The sequence below is a fragment of the Dermochelys coriacea genome, chromosome 7 (genome assembly GCF_009764565.3).
Source record: "Dermochelys coriacea isolate rDerCor1 chromosome 7, rDerCor1.pri.v4, whole genome shotgun sequence".
Classification (NCBI taxonomy): Eukaryota; Metazoa; Chordata; order Testudines; family Dermochelyidae; genus Dermochelys; species Dermochelys coriacea.
The window spans coordinates 105,840,995-105,856,483 of NC_050074.1; the positions used below are offsets into that span (position 1 = coordinate 105,840,995).

At 40.6% G+C, this 15,489-nt stretch overlaps 1 protein-coding gene across 6 annotated transcripts in view; it reads right to left on the minus strand.

The window, feature by feature from the left end:
• LOC119859100 (phospholysine phosphohistidine inorganic pyrophosphate phosphatase) overlaps positions 1 to 15,489 on the minus strand; it is a 161,881-nt gene that overhangs the window by 133,648 nt on the left and 12,744 nt on the right. For all 6 annotated transcript variants that reach the window (XM_043519590.1, XM_038410783.2, XM_043519591.1 and 3 more), the window contains exon 2: positions 1,553 to 1,740. In XM_043519590.1, the coding sequence (XP_043375525.1) occupies positions 1,553 to 1,740 (188 nt within the window). The remainder of the gene's footprint in view (positions 1 to 1,552; positions 1,741 to 15,489) is intronic.

Below are 15,489 nucleotides of genomic sequence, written 5' to 3' on the forward strand. Positions count from 1 at the left end.
CTAGAGAAGGGTGTTTTGATAAAGGAGGTTTCCTCAGCTATGCTGCTTAAGAGGTGAGGAGGAATTCTGCTCCTCCATTTCCTCCAGAAGACCTCCGTATAGTCCAGCTTCTGGCCAGACTCTGCTGATAATCAAAACATCCTATCAGATGCCATTTTGATTTTCACACACAGAAGAATCTGCTCTCTCTTAAACACAGTCCTCTTGGTGATATTGACACTACAGCAAACTGAGCTATTATTTTAATAAATCACACATCATACATTCATTCCTGTCACGTCGAATAAAAAAAATAAATGAAAAAAGAGTAGGCCAAGCCCATAAACTCTTGTATTTTAATTTTACAAGGCCCTGGGATTTTATTCCCCACCCTCCCTGGAAAGAGCTAACTTTTGCAGTCCTGATAAACTGATCTCTCCATTTTATGAAATCCCAGTTTTGCTCCAGAGTAACACAACGTAAGCTCACCAGAGACAGCCAAGTAAGGATGTAAGGCCTGGTTATGCAGCTGTTTTGCTAAATCAGAGCTACACTGTGCCTTCTGGCACATCCCTGAGCAAGGTGGGGCATATATTGCCCTACCCTAGGAGTGGCTCCAGGAGGCACTGTGTAGTAAACTTCTGTTGGCCTACATCAGGAGCAAACTGTGACCCACTACGTATGCTCAGCGGAACTGGTGGCATTTTGGGGAGTCAGAGCCAAGGGTCCATCATTCCCCACTCCACTGCCTGCATAGCTACTCCAGAGGGAGCATAAATCAGCACACAGTGTCCTCTTACCTGTGGGCACCTGTATGCAAAGTCTGGGTAGCCCAGCACACAGGTGCATCTTCCATTGAATTCAATGGGAGAAGTAGCTATGCAAGCAAAGAATTTGGCCCATAATACACTATAAGGGTGAAAATTCAGCTTTTGTCATCAGGGCCCCAGAAGGTCACCTGCACAATGGAACTGCAGAGACTCATTCGGTATGCCATTTCACCATCTTCCAGCAGATCTATACACCATTTCAATGGATCTGTGACAGGGCTGCAAGGACCATCACAGTGCCTGATCCCTGATGAATAAGAGATTCATGCAGCTCAGCCTCCCCCTCCTTTTGCCCAGATAAAGGCCGCTTGAGAGACAGAAGGGGGAGAATACCACTGGGAAGATGAGACTGCAAACCCAGGATGGTGAGCTTTTTGTTCTCTTTATTTGCCTGTGTTCTCTGTTTTATTGCTTGTTATAAACATTGTTCCTTAAAGAAAAGGCCTTGATGGCTGTGCGTTTCTGCTGAAACTAAGTCATTCCACCTGCTTACAGATCTACTGGGTGGCACAGGTTAAATGAGAACTGAATCTGGCCCCATCACAGACATTTACTACAGCTACATTACTGGAGAAAATGGAATTAAAGAGCTTTTCCTGACAGGAAAACATCAACCAGACATTCTTATCCTCACAATTTTCTCAGTAAAAGTGACATCTCTCCTGACCCAAACTGGCTGTCAATCCACTGCATGCTGAGCTGCTAATCTGTATTAGCCTCAAAGTCTACTGAAGTGTTGTCCCCATCATGTACGAGGAGGTGTGGCCTCAGGTTTCGCTCCTTCAGAATGCGACAGGCTGCCGGTGCCGGGGCAGTGACTTCATTCACCGAAATGTTGAACCCCAAGCGCTGAAGCTTCTCCACAAACTTGCCTCGAGTGGCCTGGGTTTCATTGGTGCAGAACCGCAACTTCAGGCCAGACGCTTTGATCCTGTTGTGTAAAATGAGTGGAGATGTAATCAGACAGGTAACGTGTAGGGAGAGAAAGATTTGTCACCTCAAAGCCCATGTATAACCAGGGTGGGAAGGAAAGGGAGGAATATATTTTAAGAACAAATGCAAAGATTTAGGAGTATTATTATTTACTTTTAACATAGTGCAACAAAAAACAGCACTTTACAAACACATCAGAAGACAGCCCTGCCACAAGGAGCTCAGAATCGAACTCAAATTGTAATACACATGAAAAACCAGGTGCCAGCGTGGAGTAGCCCCCTTCTTTATGAACATCCATCCCCCTCACTTACTGCACTTAGTGACAGTTTGCAAACGTTTTAAAGATACCGTCCTAGGACCAGGCATGACCGTGGATCACAGGACGTGACTTTCCTGTTACACCTGTAGATCTAGGGTAATATCTAGCATTTAAAACTGTGGTCTGCTTTCAGCTTCCCCTGCGCTACCTTGAGGCTGTGGACCCCTTATGATGGACAGCTCACCAACTGGGGGGCCCAAGCAGCACATGAGGCCTGGAATCTACTGATCCAGTCCAGAAAGTGGTCAGCACAAAACGGAAAATGTCTGGCCAAAGCACTCTAGAATCATATTGATTCAGCTCATCTCATAGGCAACCTACACCGGCAGAGCCCCAGCCATAAAATAGATCTGCAAGCAATGCTGGCCATTCCCCAGGGGGTGAATCACCCTTTCAAATGCACTTTCTCTCTGTGTAGCAGAAGAGGTAAATCTAGCTCTGCATCTTTCAGCCTTTGGTCCAGAGAGTTGCATCATTAACTGATGGCATTATAATCCATAATGACAAAGGTTAGCATGATATCATCATGTAGTAGCATTTTAACTCAGAATTGCACCTTCCCACTTACTGAACTTCTTTCCAATGATCAACCCTATATATGGCTATTGAATTACAGTGCAGGGGAGTTACCCTGTTATATAATAAAACAATAATATTTTGCACTTGTATAGTCACAAGGTACAGCCAGGCCACTTCCTCATGTTGCAAGAACAACGCTCATATCAACATGCGCATGAGTGCTGTAGCAGCCACAATTTAATCTTGTCCCCAAACAAAACATCTGTGCTGTTATTTGTTGACTTCATTGGGAGTCTGGGGGCTGAGCAACTCTGAAAAACAGGGCCCTGTTTGGTAGGTACCTTTATATGGATTTATTTTAGGCATCCAAACTTGAAAATGTTGGTCTTAACATCCATGTGCTTCAATATACCCATCCATGAAATGGAGATAAATGATAACGCTTGACTATCTCACAGAAATATTGACTGGTTTAATCAATGTTTGTAAAGCACGTCTGGCTCCTTAGAGAAAAGGGAGGTAGTATGGTCCAGTGGCTAGCGTGCTGAACTGGGAGGCAAGAAACAAAAGTTCTATTCCTGGCTCACTGCTGTGAGATCTTATGCAAGGTTTCTCCATATGTAAAACAGGGATGATGGTACTTTTGTTTGTATAGCACTCTGAGATCTACTGATGAAAGGTGCAATATCAGAACTAGTTATTGTTATTATGCTTAATTACAGTCATATTGACAATTATTTCATGACTCTATCCTGTGACATGATATAAAGGCCAAGATTTTCCAAAAGCAATTTAGTGATTATGGGTTCCTCAAGTTTTCGTTGCCCGACCTGAGATGCCACAAAGAGGCCTATTCTCATAGGACAAACATTGAGGATTTTCTAAAAATCAGGCCCTTGTAAGGCACCCCGAAATGGAGCCATGCCACATCACTAGTTGCTTTAAAATAGCTTGGCCAAAAGGACTGAAATTAATATGGATTTAGGTGCCTAACCTTAAGCACCAGTGTTTGATAGTTTGGAACTAATTTTATACATTTTTATTAAAATGTTGTAAGAAGAAACAATAGTTTTTTGTAAGGAAAGGATCATTCTGCTCTGCTTCTCCTCTCAAGATGACAAAATGTGTGGATTCTTTCCTCAATGAAGTTCACAGTAGCATGGTAGCAACAGAAAAACTAGTTAGATAAAATATATTTGGTGAAGAATTTTCCATCAGAAAGAATTCTTAGAAATTTGATCCTAATGTAGGGTGCCCCCCCTACACATTTACACTGTCTGGCAATGTCTTCTTCAATAACACAGGTGATTCATTTCTTTCTTATTATTTGTCTTTCCTAATCATATGTATGTGAATTATCAATTACACTTAGTGGTTAATTGCCCTTCATAAAGATAGCTTTTCTATTTTAAATTAGGCAGTTAATATATTGTAACTAATAGCATTCACTTGTACATTATAAATATATCTTCATTGATTAGAGCAGTGAATGTGAGATTAACTCACAAGTTAATGAAGCAATTGAGTGAAGAAGTGCAGGATGTACCCAGGGAATAATTATTGTTAATGAATTATGATGTGACCTTCTCAGAACAATGAACAATTGGTGTGACAGTTAGGTTTCAGAGTAGCAGCCGATGACAGTATTTCACATCTGTTATTCTAAACATGATTTCAGGTGCAGTTAAAAAACAAAACAATATATTTTATATATACAACAAAACTTTAGGGATTGTTTTACAGTTAAAACAATTTAATTTAAATGCAAATTGTATTGTCCCATCCTTGGAAAAAATCATGGCTCATGACTGGCTGAAACAACCATGTGATGAATAAAAATCTACTGTTTATTTCCTCAAAGGTCAATAAAATGAGTTCTAGAACAACGTTAAACTATCAAATTTTAATTGCAAATGACTGCAACTTGATAGGTTATGATGTATGCAGCAAAAATTATTATTCAGCTCACTGGAAGTGAATAATAGGATTTTTTTTAAAAATATATGTTCTAACTCTTCTCCTCTTTAGAATGTTAGAAGGAAAAACTTACACTTCAGAAACTCATGACCATACTGGAGACATTCAGAAGTATTTAACAATGCTAATATCAACCTCATATTTTGATGACCATCAATATTCATTGTCTTTCAGACCAATGACTCTTAGTGTTTATGTCAACAGAAGTAAGTAACTACTTTGCAGAACTGAGTCCATATTAAGTAATGAGTAGGCTTGGTCAGAAAAATGGGTTTTTTTTCTGTGGAAAATGTCTATGAAAAAGAAAAAAAATAGTTCTCCAAAAATGTTTGGTGAAAAATCAAACACTGAACATTTGGATTTGGAAATGCTGCCAGGGCACCTCATGAGAGTTGTAGTTTGGGTGCCTCATGTCTACATTTTCTTCTCCAGGCTGAACTTCCTGGGCAGACTATATCAAAACTGAATAGAAATGTTTTGCTTTTCAGACAATATTTTTTAGTTTTCAGTTGAAAATCAAAAACTTTGCAGTTTGGAGGTATTTGGATTTTCAATGAAAAGCTGAAATTTTCCACTGACAGCAGACACTTTTTACTAAATTATTTATGTTGTCGAAAACCTTGAAGAACAGTTTTGATGGAAAATTTTTGACCTGCCCTAATACTGAGCACTTTGGCCTGGATCAAACTCCTGGCACTAAGCAGTTGTTCAGTCATAGTAGGTGCGTATTTTCAAAGATATTAGGAGGGATATTTCAGTGTTCACCTTAGTGCATGTGTATCGAGCCTACAGTCATTGCTCTTTGATAGACTATTGTGCCACTACCTATTACCCTTACACAGCTATGAACTTTGTAATTGTCAAAGGACTTGACTCTACAGTCATTCCACACATAGGATGAAATCCCGGTCCCCTGAAGTCAAAACTCCTATTCACTTCAACAGGGTCAGGATTTCACCCATGGAAGTGTTACAAAACAGGGATTGAACAATTGCATTTGTTGAACACAAGATGCCATGTAAAGCAAGTCAATACTTACTATATTTGAAGCCATTGCCCCTGAATTAGCAAAGAGAAATGAGAAATCCTGTGTCGTTAAACTGGTTCAGTTATTCATGGTCAAAAGTTGTTAGAATCTGCTATAGGGCAAGTTAACAGTGAACTCTAGTGTTAGCAAGTCTGTGGGGGTACTGGAGATAGTAGAAAGGAGGATAAAAGTAAAAATCAAATTATTTGCAACAAAACTCGTTAGAAAAGAATCCAACCTTATCAGCTAAAGAATAATCCATTCAAAAAATTTCCTGCAGGTATAAACATACTAACCCTCCTCTTATCAAAATTAAAAATACAACAACACACTTTGGCCACATTTGTAGCGGAACTACAGATTTATGATTACTTGTATTACAGTAGCAACTACCAGCTCCAGTCAAGACTGGTATGCCCCCATTTGTCTATAGCAGTGATCCCCAAACTGTGGGGCACACCCCCCTAGGGGAACATGGAGGAATGTTTGGTGGGGTATGCAGCGAGGCCCGGGACAGTCCCCCTGGGGGGCAGGGAGGGAATGCCACCCAGCTCCACTCTGCCCCGAGCTGCAGCGGCACTCTGCCACCTGCACTGCCCCAGTTCCGCTCCACCCCCTGCTCAACTCCGCCCCCCTGTGCTGCTCCAGCCCCAGTCACAGCTCCACTCCACCCTCTGCTCTGTCCCCAACCCAGTCCTGCCCTCATTCCCTCTCCACGCGCAGGCCAGGTCTGCCTCTAGCCCCAGTTCTCCCCCATCCTCAGTTCTGTCCCAGCTCCACCTTCAGCCCAAACTCCTCTGCTGAGCCAACTGGTAAGAAGCAGGGGGGAGGCCCACGACAGGAAAGTTTGGGCACCACTAGTCTATAGCCATTGGCTGTCTCTTGTCTGATACACAGATTATAAGCTCTTTAGGGCAGGTACAATCTTTTTTTCTGTTTGTATAGCACTTAGCACAATGGTCCATGACTAGGGCTTTGAGGCGCTGCAGTAATACAATAATAAATAACTAGAATGTGAATAATGAAATGATCAGGGCTCCAGCAATGTCAACTATATCGCTGCTGTGACAAATATTTGATTCAAACTCTAAAATTATTAGAAATCAATCATGGTTTGAGTTCAAGCTGTGTACACAACCAAGCAGTGGATCATTAACAATTATTTTGTACCCATGAACTGTCTGAACAGCTTTGTGAAGATTTTTGCACTTGCCAGGTATCTATGGACATTCTAAACCTGCTTTTCACTTGCGATTTTTGAGTGTGAGTGGTTCCCTTGTCACAGAAGCCAAATCACATTGCATTTTCCAATTGGCCTCTAGTCCCTCTTCTGCTTCCAATTAACTCTGTGCAGGAACTCATGGAACTCAAACTTTGCTTGTGATCAGCGTGAAATTTTAACAGGGAAAAACTGGAAGCTCAAAGACAGCAAACCTGTATAACCTATTTCTGAGGCAAAAATATTTCTCAAGGCCCTTTCAAAGCTATCTGGAAATGAAATAGAGTTCGCACATCTCTAGGCTGCATACTTAATTTTGCAAATATTGTTTATACTTACATGGAAGGCAATAGACAGGAGGAAGAGCTGACTTTAATGTAATCAACATTGTGAAATAAGGAATCGGGTCACAAAAGAAATCTCCATGTCAAGAAACTAAAAATGGATAGGTTAGTAACGAATTAAAGACCAACAGGCTGGATGACATACTTTCCTTTAATACTTACAGTAGGAAGAATTTTTTAACCTGCCTAAAACTACAAAAATCATCGCAGTCTCACCCAACTAATCCCTAAATCATAGATCAGGGGCACACTCCTGACTTTGCTTGTATTGTGAATGTGTGTGTACAGGATGTATGAAAATCAGTTTTTTAATTTCAGTTGAGAGCTGTCCCTTATACTACACCAGTTCTTTGAACTGACCTTTACCTCATTCTGACAGAACAGGACAAGACTCTGAGTGACAATGTCCCACAATGCAATTACTGTGCGTCAGATGAGCTGGTCCCTTACAAATCACCTCGAACTTTACACATCTGCTGGCTGTCAGCATCTGCCAGGTTCACTCACCCGAAAATAATGAAAAAACTCTCATTATTGTTCCATAACAGGTAAAGTGTTAGGACAATTATTAGACATCCTGACTGACCTTGTGCAGATTTAACCAACTGCCCTTGCCAACCTTTTCTTGGTTAGACTTTGGGCATATAAAACACAAAAAATGTACTTTTAGACCACCAAAAGGTTGTGACACCATCAGGAAAAAAAACTGAGGAATGTGAAGTCAAAGCTGTCATTCCGTTCTAAGTTCATACTCTTCTGAAAAAGGCAGGAAAGAAAAAGATATATGTTCACAAGTTATAGACAACTCATGAGGCAAAACTTGGGACATCCCGTCCTCCACTGGTCTCCATCACAACTCATGCTATTTCAAACACAGCACCTGAAAACCACATTTACCTCATTTGACGGCAGCCTATGTTGATGAATTGGATGACAGGAGAACCCAACCAGAAAATTCAGTCACAGATAAGGCAACAATCTCGTGTGGGGTGTTTTCCTGTGAACAAGTTCAACAGGACTTGGATAGATACCGATTACACAAGATTTGCAGAACTGGCCACTTACTATAAAAAAAAATCTTGCAACGCACCTATGTGTTTTGGAGTGTTTAACCTTTGTATAGTCAGTGTGTGATTGACATAAAAAGTGGCAGTCATGCGTCAGTGATCTAATGACTGTCTCAGAGACAAGAGGAAAAATGAATATTACAACTACCTATGACCAAGCAATGAAATAAATTTATTCAACACATGCTGCACTTTATCATCATGAATAGCTGCATCAGCTCTACCACTCTGGGTAGGTAACACCTGGGTTATTTTCCTCTGGAAGGGCTCAGATCTGCTGTCCAATCAAGTACAATTCCCTCTTTAAGAATGGCTGAAAACTTTGGAAAACACTTAAACCAGCTGCCAGGATGTTTTTAACATTTTGCACCACTTCATAGCACTAATGTTATATCATATGATGTCATCATATATAAAGCAACACAGTATAGAGACACAGCATCATGTGTGATGAAGTGAATGCAAAAAGGCAATGACTCTCCTGCTTCTAGGCTTACAGAAGACTGCAAGTATATGAATGATCAGAAGAATGGCAGCTTTAAGTGCTAAGAGGTCCAGAAATAAGCCATTTGCAGAGAATACAACAAGTATATTGGTTTCACAAAACCCAGGAACTACATTACAAATTCTTGAGTGCCATCTGCTGGTATTTTATGTGTTAGCTAGCTATTTACATACCAACCGACAGAGCACTCTCAAAACAGTAAGGATGAGGGTGAAATTTAGATATTCGGGGGCAAATTAATTCCTGCCATAACTCTGTTGAGTTCATTGGAAGCTTATTTTGCTACAAGATGAGAAGGAAAAATTTAGCATGTACACAGGGAATAGCTTTCAAGATATACATCTCAGGTGGCAAGGCAAAATAAAATAGAAAGGTCTTATAAACCAGTAAAATGAATGTCAATAATAGTCAAAGGTAGGACTACCCCTCTGATTCTATCTACAAAGGATTCTATCCACAAAAACAATGAGAAGCCTGGTGGCACCTTAAAGACTAACAGATTTATTTGGTAATAAGCTTTAGTGGGTAAAAAACCTACTTCAGTTGCATCTGAAGAAGTGGGTTTTTTACCCATGAAAGTTTATGCCCAAATAAATCTGTTAGTCCTTAAGGTGCCACCGGACTCCTCATTGTTTTAGTTGGTTTTAAGAAAAGTGAAAAAAGAGTTTTAAAACAACAGAACTAACAGGCTAGAACTGCTTTAGTCTACACAAGTGACAGGAAATCCCACTGCATTTTGTTGTTTTAGCCAGTATGTGAAAAAGCAATGAAAATAATAAGGGTATTGCAGCAAAGAAATACACATAAGAACCTCATTAAACAGCACGAATGGTGAGGAAAGCCAGGTGTGGATTGAGGCCTAGTGAGTGCTGCTGACAATAGACACATCAGAACCCCCAGCCAGTTAGGACATTCTGAATACTAGGTGACGTAGTGCTCCCCTACTTGTATATGAGCAGCATAACATCACCCATGTTGGCACTACACTTGGCACAGCTGTAGAATCTCATTCGACGGTCTCTGAATATATTGCAAAGTTAAAAATCCACCTTCAGCATGGGAGTGCGGTTTGCCAAAGTACAACTTTAGTGAAGTTCTGCTATGGACAGGCAGAATAATCAATTTGCCTCAGCACAGAAACAAATTCCACTCAAAAGATAAGAAAGATTAAGAGATGAGCACTTTGGTTTCAGAAGTGGAAATGAAGTAACCAGTAGTGGATTAACAGCAATATGAGAAGCAGAAGTGTGTCTACACAAAAGTTAACAGCTAAGCTCCCCTTATAAAGATAATGTATTATAAACACTGAAGGCAACAGTAGAAAGATCTGTGATTGAGCATTTGCAGATGATAGAGTGAGAGAGGAATGTTCAGAGAGCTAGGCAAACGGAAGAATTATACAAAGTGTCACTAAGTGAAGATGAGCCTAAAAAAGTCAGAAGTGATAGTTACAAATAAGGTAGATGTCTTTCCTGTCACTATCTGAATACTATTTATTTAAATACATAGCAGAAAGCCAGGCAGAACCAGACTGTGCAAGGGTAAGCAGAAGCTCCACAGTGAAGCAGAGAGAGAGAGCGAGCAGAGATTTAGGGACATTGCTGTTTTATCATTCTAATAATAAATAATAAAGTTTCTTGTTCAGAGTTAAAAGGAAGCAACTCATTCTACACTTCACCACCACTGTAACTGGACACTCTCTACTTGCAGAATGAAACATGGTAGGGTGGCTTAGAGCTTGTGCCTGTTAGTCCATCCCCACTAAGAGTGCATGATTGTATCGTATATATGGAGGTCCAAATTTTCAATGCTGGGTGCCTAAAGTCAGGCACTTTGGGGGAGATTTTCAAAGGCTCAAATGACAGTTAGGTGCTTAAATCCCATTAACTTCCAACAGGAGTTAGGTGCCCAACTGCCATTTGGGCTTTTGAAATCTGCCCATTTAAATTCATTTTTAAGCATCTAACTAAAAGCAGCCTCATTTTCAGAGATGCTGGACATTTCCAGCTCCAATTAAAGTCAATGATCAAGGGCATGGAAAAATGCTCATGTGAAGAGATGGAAAAGACACGGATTGTTTACCTTAGAAAGGAGATATGATTAAAAAAAAAGTATATAAAATAATGAATGGTGCAGAGAAGGTGGATGGGGAACCCATTTTCTCCCTGGCTCTTTAACAAAAGAACAAGGGGACAGTCAATGATATTAAAAGGTGGGAAATTCAAAATCAATAAAAGGAAACACTTTTTTTTTCAGAACACATGATTAACTATGAAACCATTGGCTTCAATGACTTTCTATGACAAGAACTTGACAACACTGATTGGCTACCAAGAATATCCAGTGTTGCCAGAATTAATTAATGACAACAAAAATTTTGGAAGGGATATTAAACCTCATGCTTCAGAGTTTATAGCAATCTTTAACTATCAGAGAGCAGGAAGAGATCTATAAGGATGCAGAAATATCTCACATCTGCCTACTACAGAGTTCTTATGTCAGTCTCTGAAATATCTGGTACTGGTATTCTGTCAGACAAAATGCTGGACTAGCTGGACCTTGGATCTGATCCTATCTAAACTTTAGACTTTTATTTAAATATCTAAATATGGATTTTGGGACCTATGTTCTGAAAATTTGGCCTATACCTATGACCATTTTATCTATTCTGGCTTTGAACAGCTTCTCTTAATGGCATTTCAGCAATCCCCTAGTTTTAGAACTTTACTCCTATTAGTTCACCCTAGGGTTGCCAACCCTCCAGATTGTCCTGAAGTCTCCAGGAATTAAAGATTAATTAAAGATATCATGTGATGAAATCTCCAGGAATTCATCCAACCAAAGTTGGCAACCCTAGTTCACCCTTAGCTACCTTAAATAATATTTTCCTCCTTTTTTATGTCCTTCCTCTAAGCTGTACCTACTAATCTCCTTTCATTCCTGTTCAGAGGCAATTCCCTTCTATTCTTTTATCCTCTTTATGATCCTTCCTTGGATTTCTCTAGCATCTTCAAAAGAGTAAAGGAAGCCAAAGGTGGCAGGATAGGAAATTGGGCAAGTGAGATAGTGAGTGGGGAGATAGATTCAGACTTAGGTGCGCAAGGATGAGTGGGCCAAGAGTGTGATGCACAAGAATGTGTAAAATCAGCCTTGCTATATGGAGCAGAAACCTGGGCCACCAGGGAATGTAATTTTTAATGAGTGCAGCTGTACCTGAGAGCAATGACAGGACATGGATGAATGAAAGCACAAGGTGATCAAAGAAGACGCAAAAATAGCATCAGAGACAGAAAAGATTTGGTCAGCAAGACTGAGGTGGTTTGAGCATATTGTGTGGACAGAAGAAGGTCATCTGGCCAGGGCATAATGAGATACTGGTGTCCTGGGAAAGAGTCACTAACCAGAAAGAAAGAATGAACATGTGGCCAAGTAACAGTAGCATATTTAGGGCTTGATCCAAAACCCACTGAAGTCAATGGAAAGACTCTCACTGACTTCAATAAGCTTTGCATCAGGCCCTTAGGATCTAATTGCCAAAGACTGAGGGCCTAGTCACACCCTTGAGGAAGACTTTGCCTTTTCCAAGTTGCAGTTTGACAGTGAGAGGATGTGCTATGTAATTAAGGCCATGATTCAGCAAAGCACTTCGGAATATGCTTAAATTCAAGCATGTGAGTAGTCTGATTGATTTCAATGGGACCACTGGATCAAGGCCTATATCAGCTCATTGCAGCTGCTTTAAATCACAATGGGCAACATTCCTAGCCCAAGCATCTGTGAACAAGAGTACCTACCGCCAAGCAAAAGGTGGGGAGGATAGGTGTGTGTATGTAATCACAAGAGTACAATACTTTAAAACTTGGCAAAAATTGAAGCAAAGTAACTGACAGCTCATTTTACATCTAGCCTTCCTCTAGTTGTTAAAATAATGATTTTGTCTGGTGTTACTGTAAAAACAGAGAGTCCCTTTGTACTGGTAAATAAAAGCATGCTTGTCACTGAAATTGTTAGACAGTACATGGACTCAGTAAATGTCCAAAGAAGATGTAATACATGACAGCAAATGGTATGTAAGTAGATACAAACATACTCAGAATACAAATAATTCCTCATCTAGATTTTTAAAAGGTTGTATAACTTTCCATTAAAAATAATGGGCCCAAATCCTACAAAGCTTTCTCAGACAAAACGACTATTGATACCAAAGGGACAGTTGCCTAAGAAGGACTGAAAGATCAGGCCCAGCATTTGCAGTAATGCATAAATGGAAGCTAATCTAATGCTTCAGGACATAACATGATTATCACAGAGGTCAGAAAGGAACCTTCCCCCCCTTGTTCAGCATTGTACAATTTGCTAGGTAAACTCTGGAGTTTGCAGGGGGTGAGTGGAGAAAAGGGTTGCTTTTCTCTGATGCTTTGGCTTGAGTCACAGGCAGAATAAGAGATTTGCTGAACAAATGGTCAGGTCTGGTCTTGTAAATCCTATTCCACCTATGTAAGTGAAACAATTTTGTCTCACATCAATTTACTAGATAACTAAAGGTGAACTGCCTGATTATTGTGCCATAGAAAAGACTATTACTAAATTATTCATTTTACATGTATTCTCTTAATGAACTCCTATAGAAATGAAATGTGAAGCAAAAAAAAAAAAACATGCAAGAAATCTGTTTGGCCATTATGTCAATTCAAACAATTTGTCTAGTTACACCAGATTCTTCTATCATGTTAAATGCAAAGCATAAAACTAGTAGCCCCAGGGTTTACCACATATTAACTGATTGCAAGGAAATCATTTAGGGTTCCTCAGTCAGCCTTCTGAGGGGTTGCTGATCTTTAGATTATGACTTAGCAATATGTAGTGTATTATTCAACACATGGGTGATTATTAATTAATAATGTAGCGTATTATTCAAACACATTGCTTGTAAGCCTATTTATGTTCTCTGTTTCATTATTATTTTGTATCAAAGAATATGGGAAACATACAGGAGAAAAATTAAAAATAAATACTAGAACTTTTTGCTTTGGCTTTTGTTAGCTATTGAGGTTAAGGTTCTAAAGACCACAGTACCCCTTCATTTCTACATATCTCTGCACTTCCATGTGTCATTTAGGACTGAAAGTGTCAAAAAACTCTAAAAGGGTGTTCTCAAGGCACTGATGACCTGATTGGAAGCAGGAAGGACCAAAACCTAACGGTAAAGTCTAGCTTGCTGTAACAAGAACACAGCGTTTCTCAAATGCAGCCACCAGGGCTTTTCTTGTGACCATAGACTCCTGGGCTATGACTGGGAGCAGGGGAGCAAAGCAGTGGCCCCTATTCCTCCCTGTTGCTCTTGGATGCATTGGAGAGCTAGTACAATTATGGGTGTTAACCTCACTCAGGAGGTATGCAAGGACTGAGGTTTCCCCTGGCTCCTGAGATTCTTGCACTTTTATGCCCATTCCCACTTGTGCACAGGGTCCAGTAAGCACCCACGGAAATGAAAGAATGAGGATTCTCTGCTCCTTGAAGTCTTTAAACCATGATTTGAGGACTTCAATAGCTCAGACATAGGTGAGAGGTTTTTTGCAGGAGTGGGTGGATGAGATTCTGTGGCCTCTGTTGTGCAGGAGGTCAGACTAGATGATCATAATGGTCCCTTCTGACCTTAATATCTATGAATCATCTTGGTGTTGGTTGCTGGGACCAACAGCAGGGGTTAGGCTCTGCCTCCCTCTGGAGACACTAGGGGCACAACACTGGAGAAGCATGCAGCCAGTGAGTTCCCCACCTTCCCAGGGTAGGTGGGGCTCAGGCTTTGAGCTTCAGCCCTTAGGTGGTGGGGTGGCAGGTTCTAGCCAAAGGGCGTTGGTCTCCAGCACTGGGCTCCAGCTGTACTGTGGCAGACCCCAGGCTTCGGCCATGCAGCTTCAGGCTCCATCCCTGGGCCCTGTCTCCCGGCTGTGGGGCATCAGGCTCCAGCCCCACACTGCCTCCCCTGGCCCCCCATCCAGGGCTTAATTTGACCCCAGGTTTGCCAGGGCTGAGTAAGTGCTGTGAAAAGTGATATTTGTATGTTTGTTAATATCACTTTTCACAACAGACTTATTAGCTAGCAATAAATAAATGGACGTGTATGTGTGCATATTTATTTGTTTTTCCCTAAAGCTAATTAAGTATTTTAGATAAAAGTGCGAGAGCCAGAGTTGGTGGCCGCACTTTGAGGCCACCAAATAATTTGTCATGAAAACCTACACAAGTGCTACAGCAGCACAGCTGCAGCATTGAAGCTGTGCCTTGTAGTGCCTGTAGAGTAGATTCTTGCTACCATAGCGGAAGGAGCTTTTCTGTCACTGTAATAAACCCACCTCTTCAAGAGGTGGCAGGTAGGTTGATGGAAGTATTCTTCCACTGACCATATTGTGTCAACTCCAGGACTTAGTTCAACTTAACTACATCTCCCTGAGCAACGTAGCTAGGTCAGCCTAAATTTTAGGTATATACCAGGCCTCTGTTAGTAAGTTTCTCAATTCTGGGGTTCTTATCCCAAAGAAACAGACGAACGTTTGGGTTTCAACCATTATTAATTAGTATAAACAGCTTTTGTCACACGTTTATTTGCAGTAACTACTGTACAGTGTTAATTTATTGCAACATTTTTATGGGTAATATAATCAGATACATTACACTGACCTTTGTTCCATACTGACAGATAGTTAACAATTTGTCTTTGATGCAACTAACTATTCATATATAAGAGCCAATGAAACCTAATATCT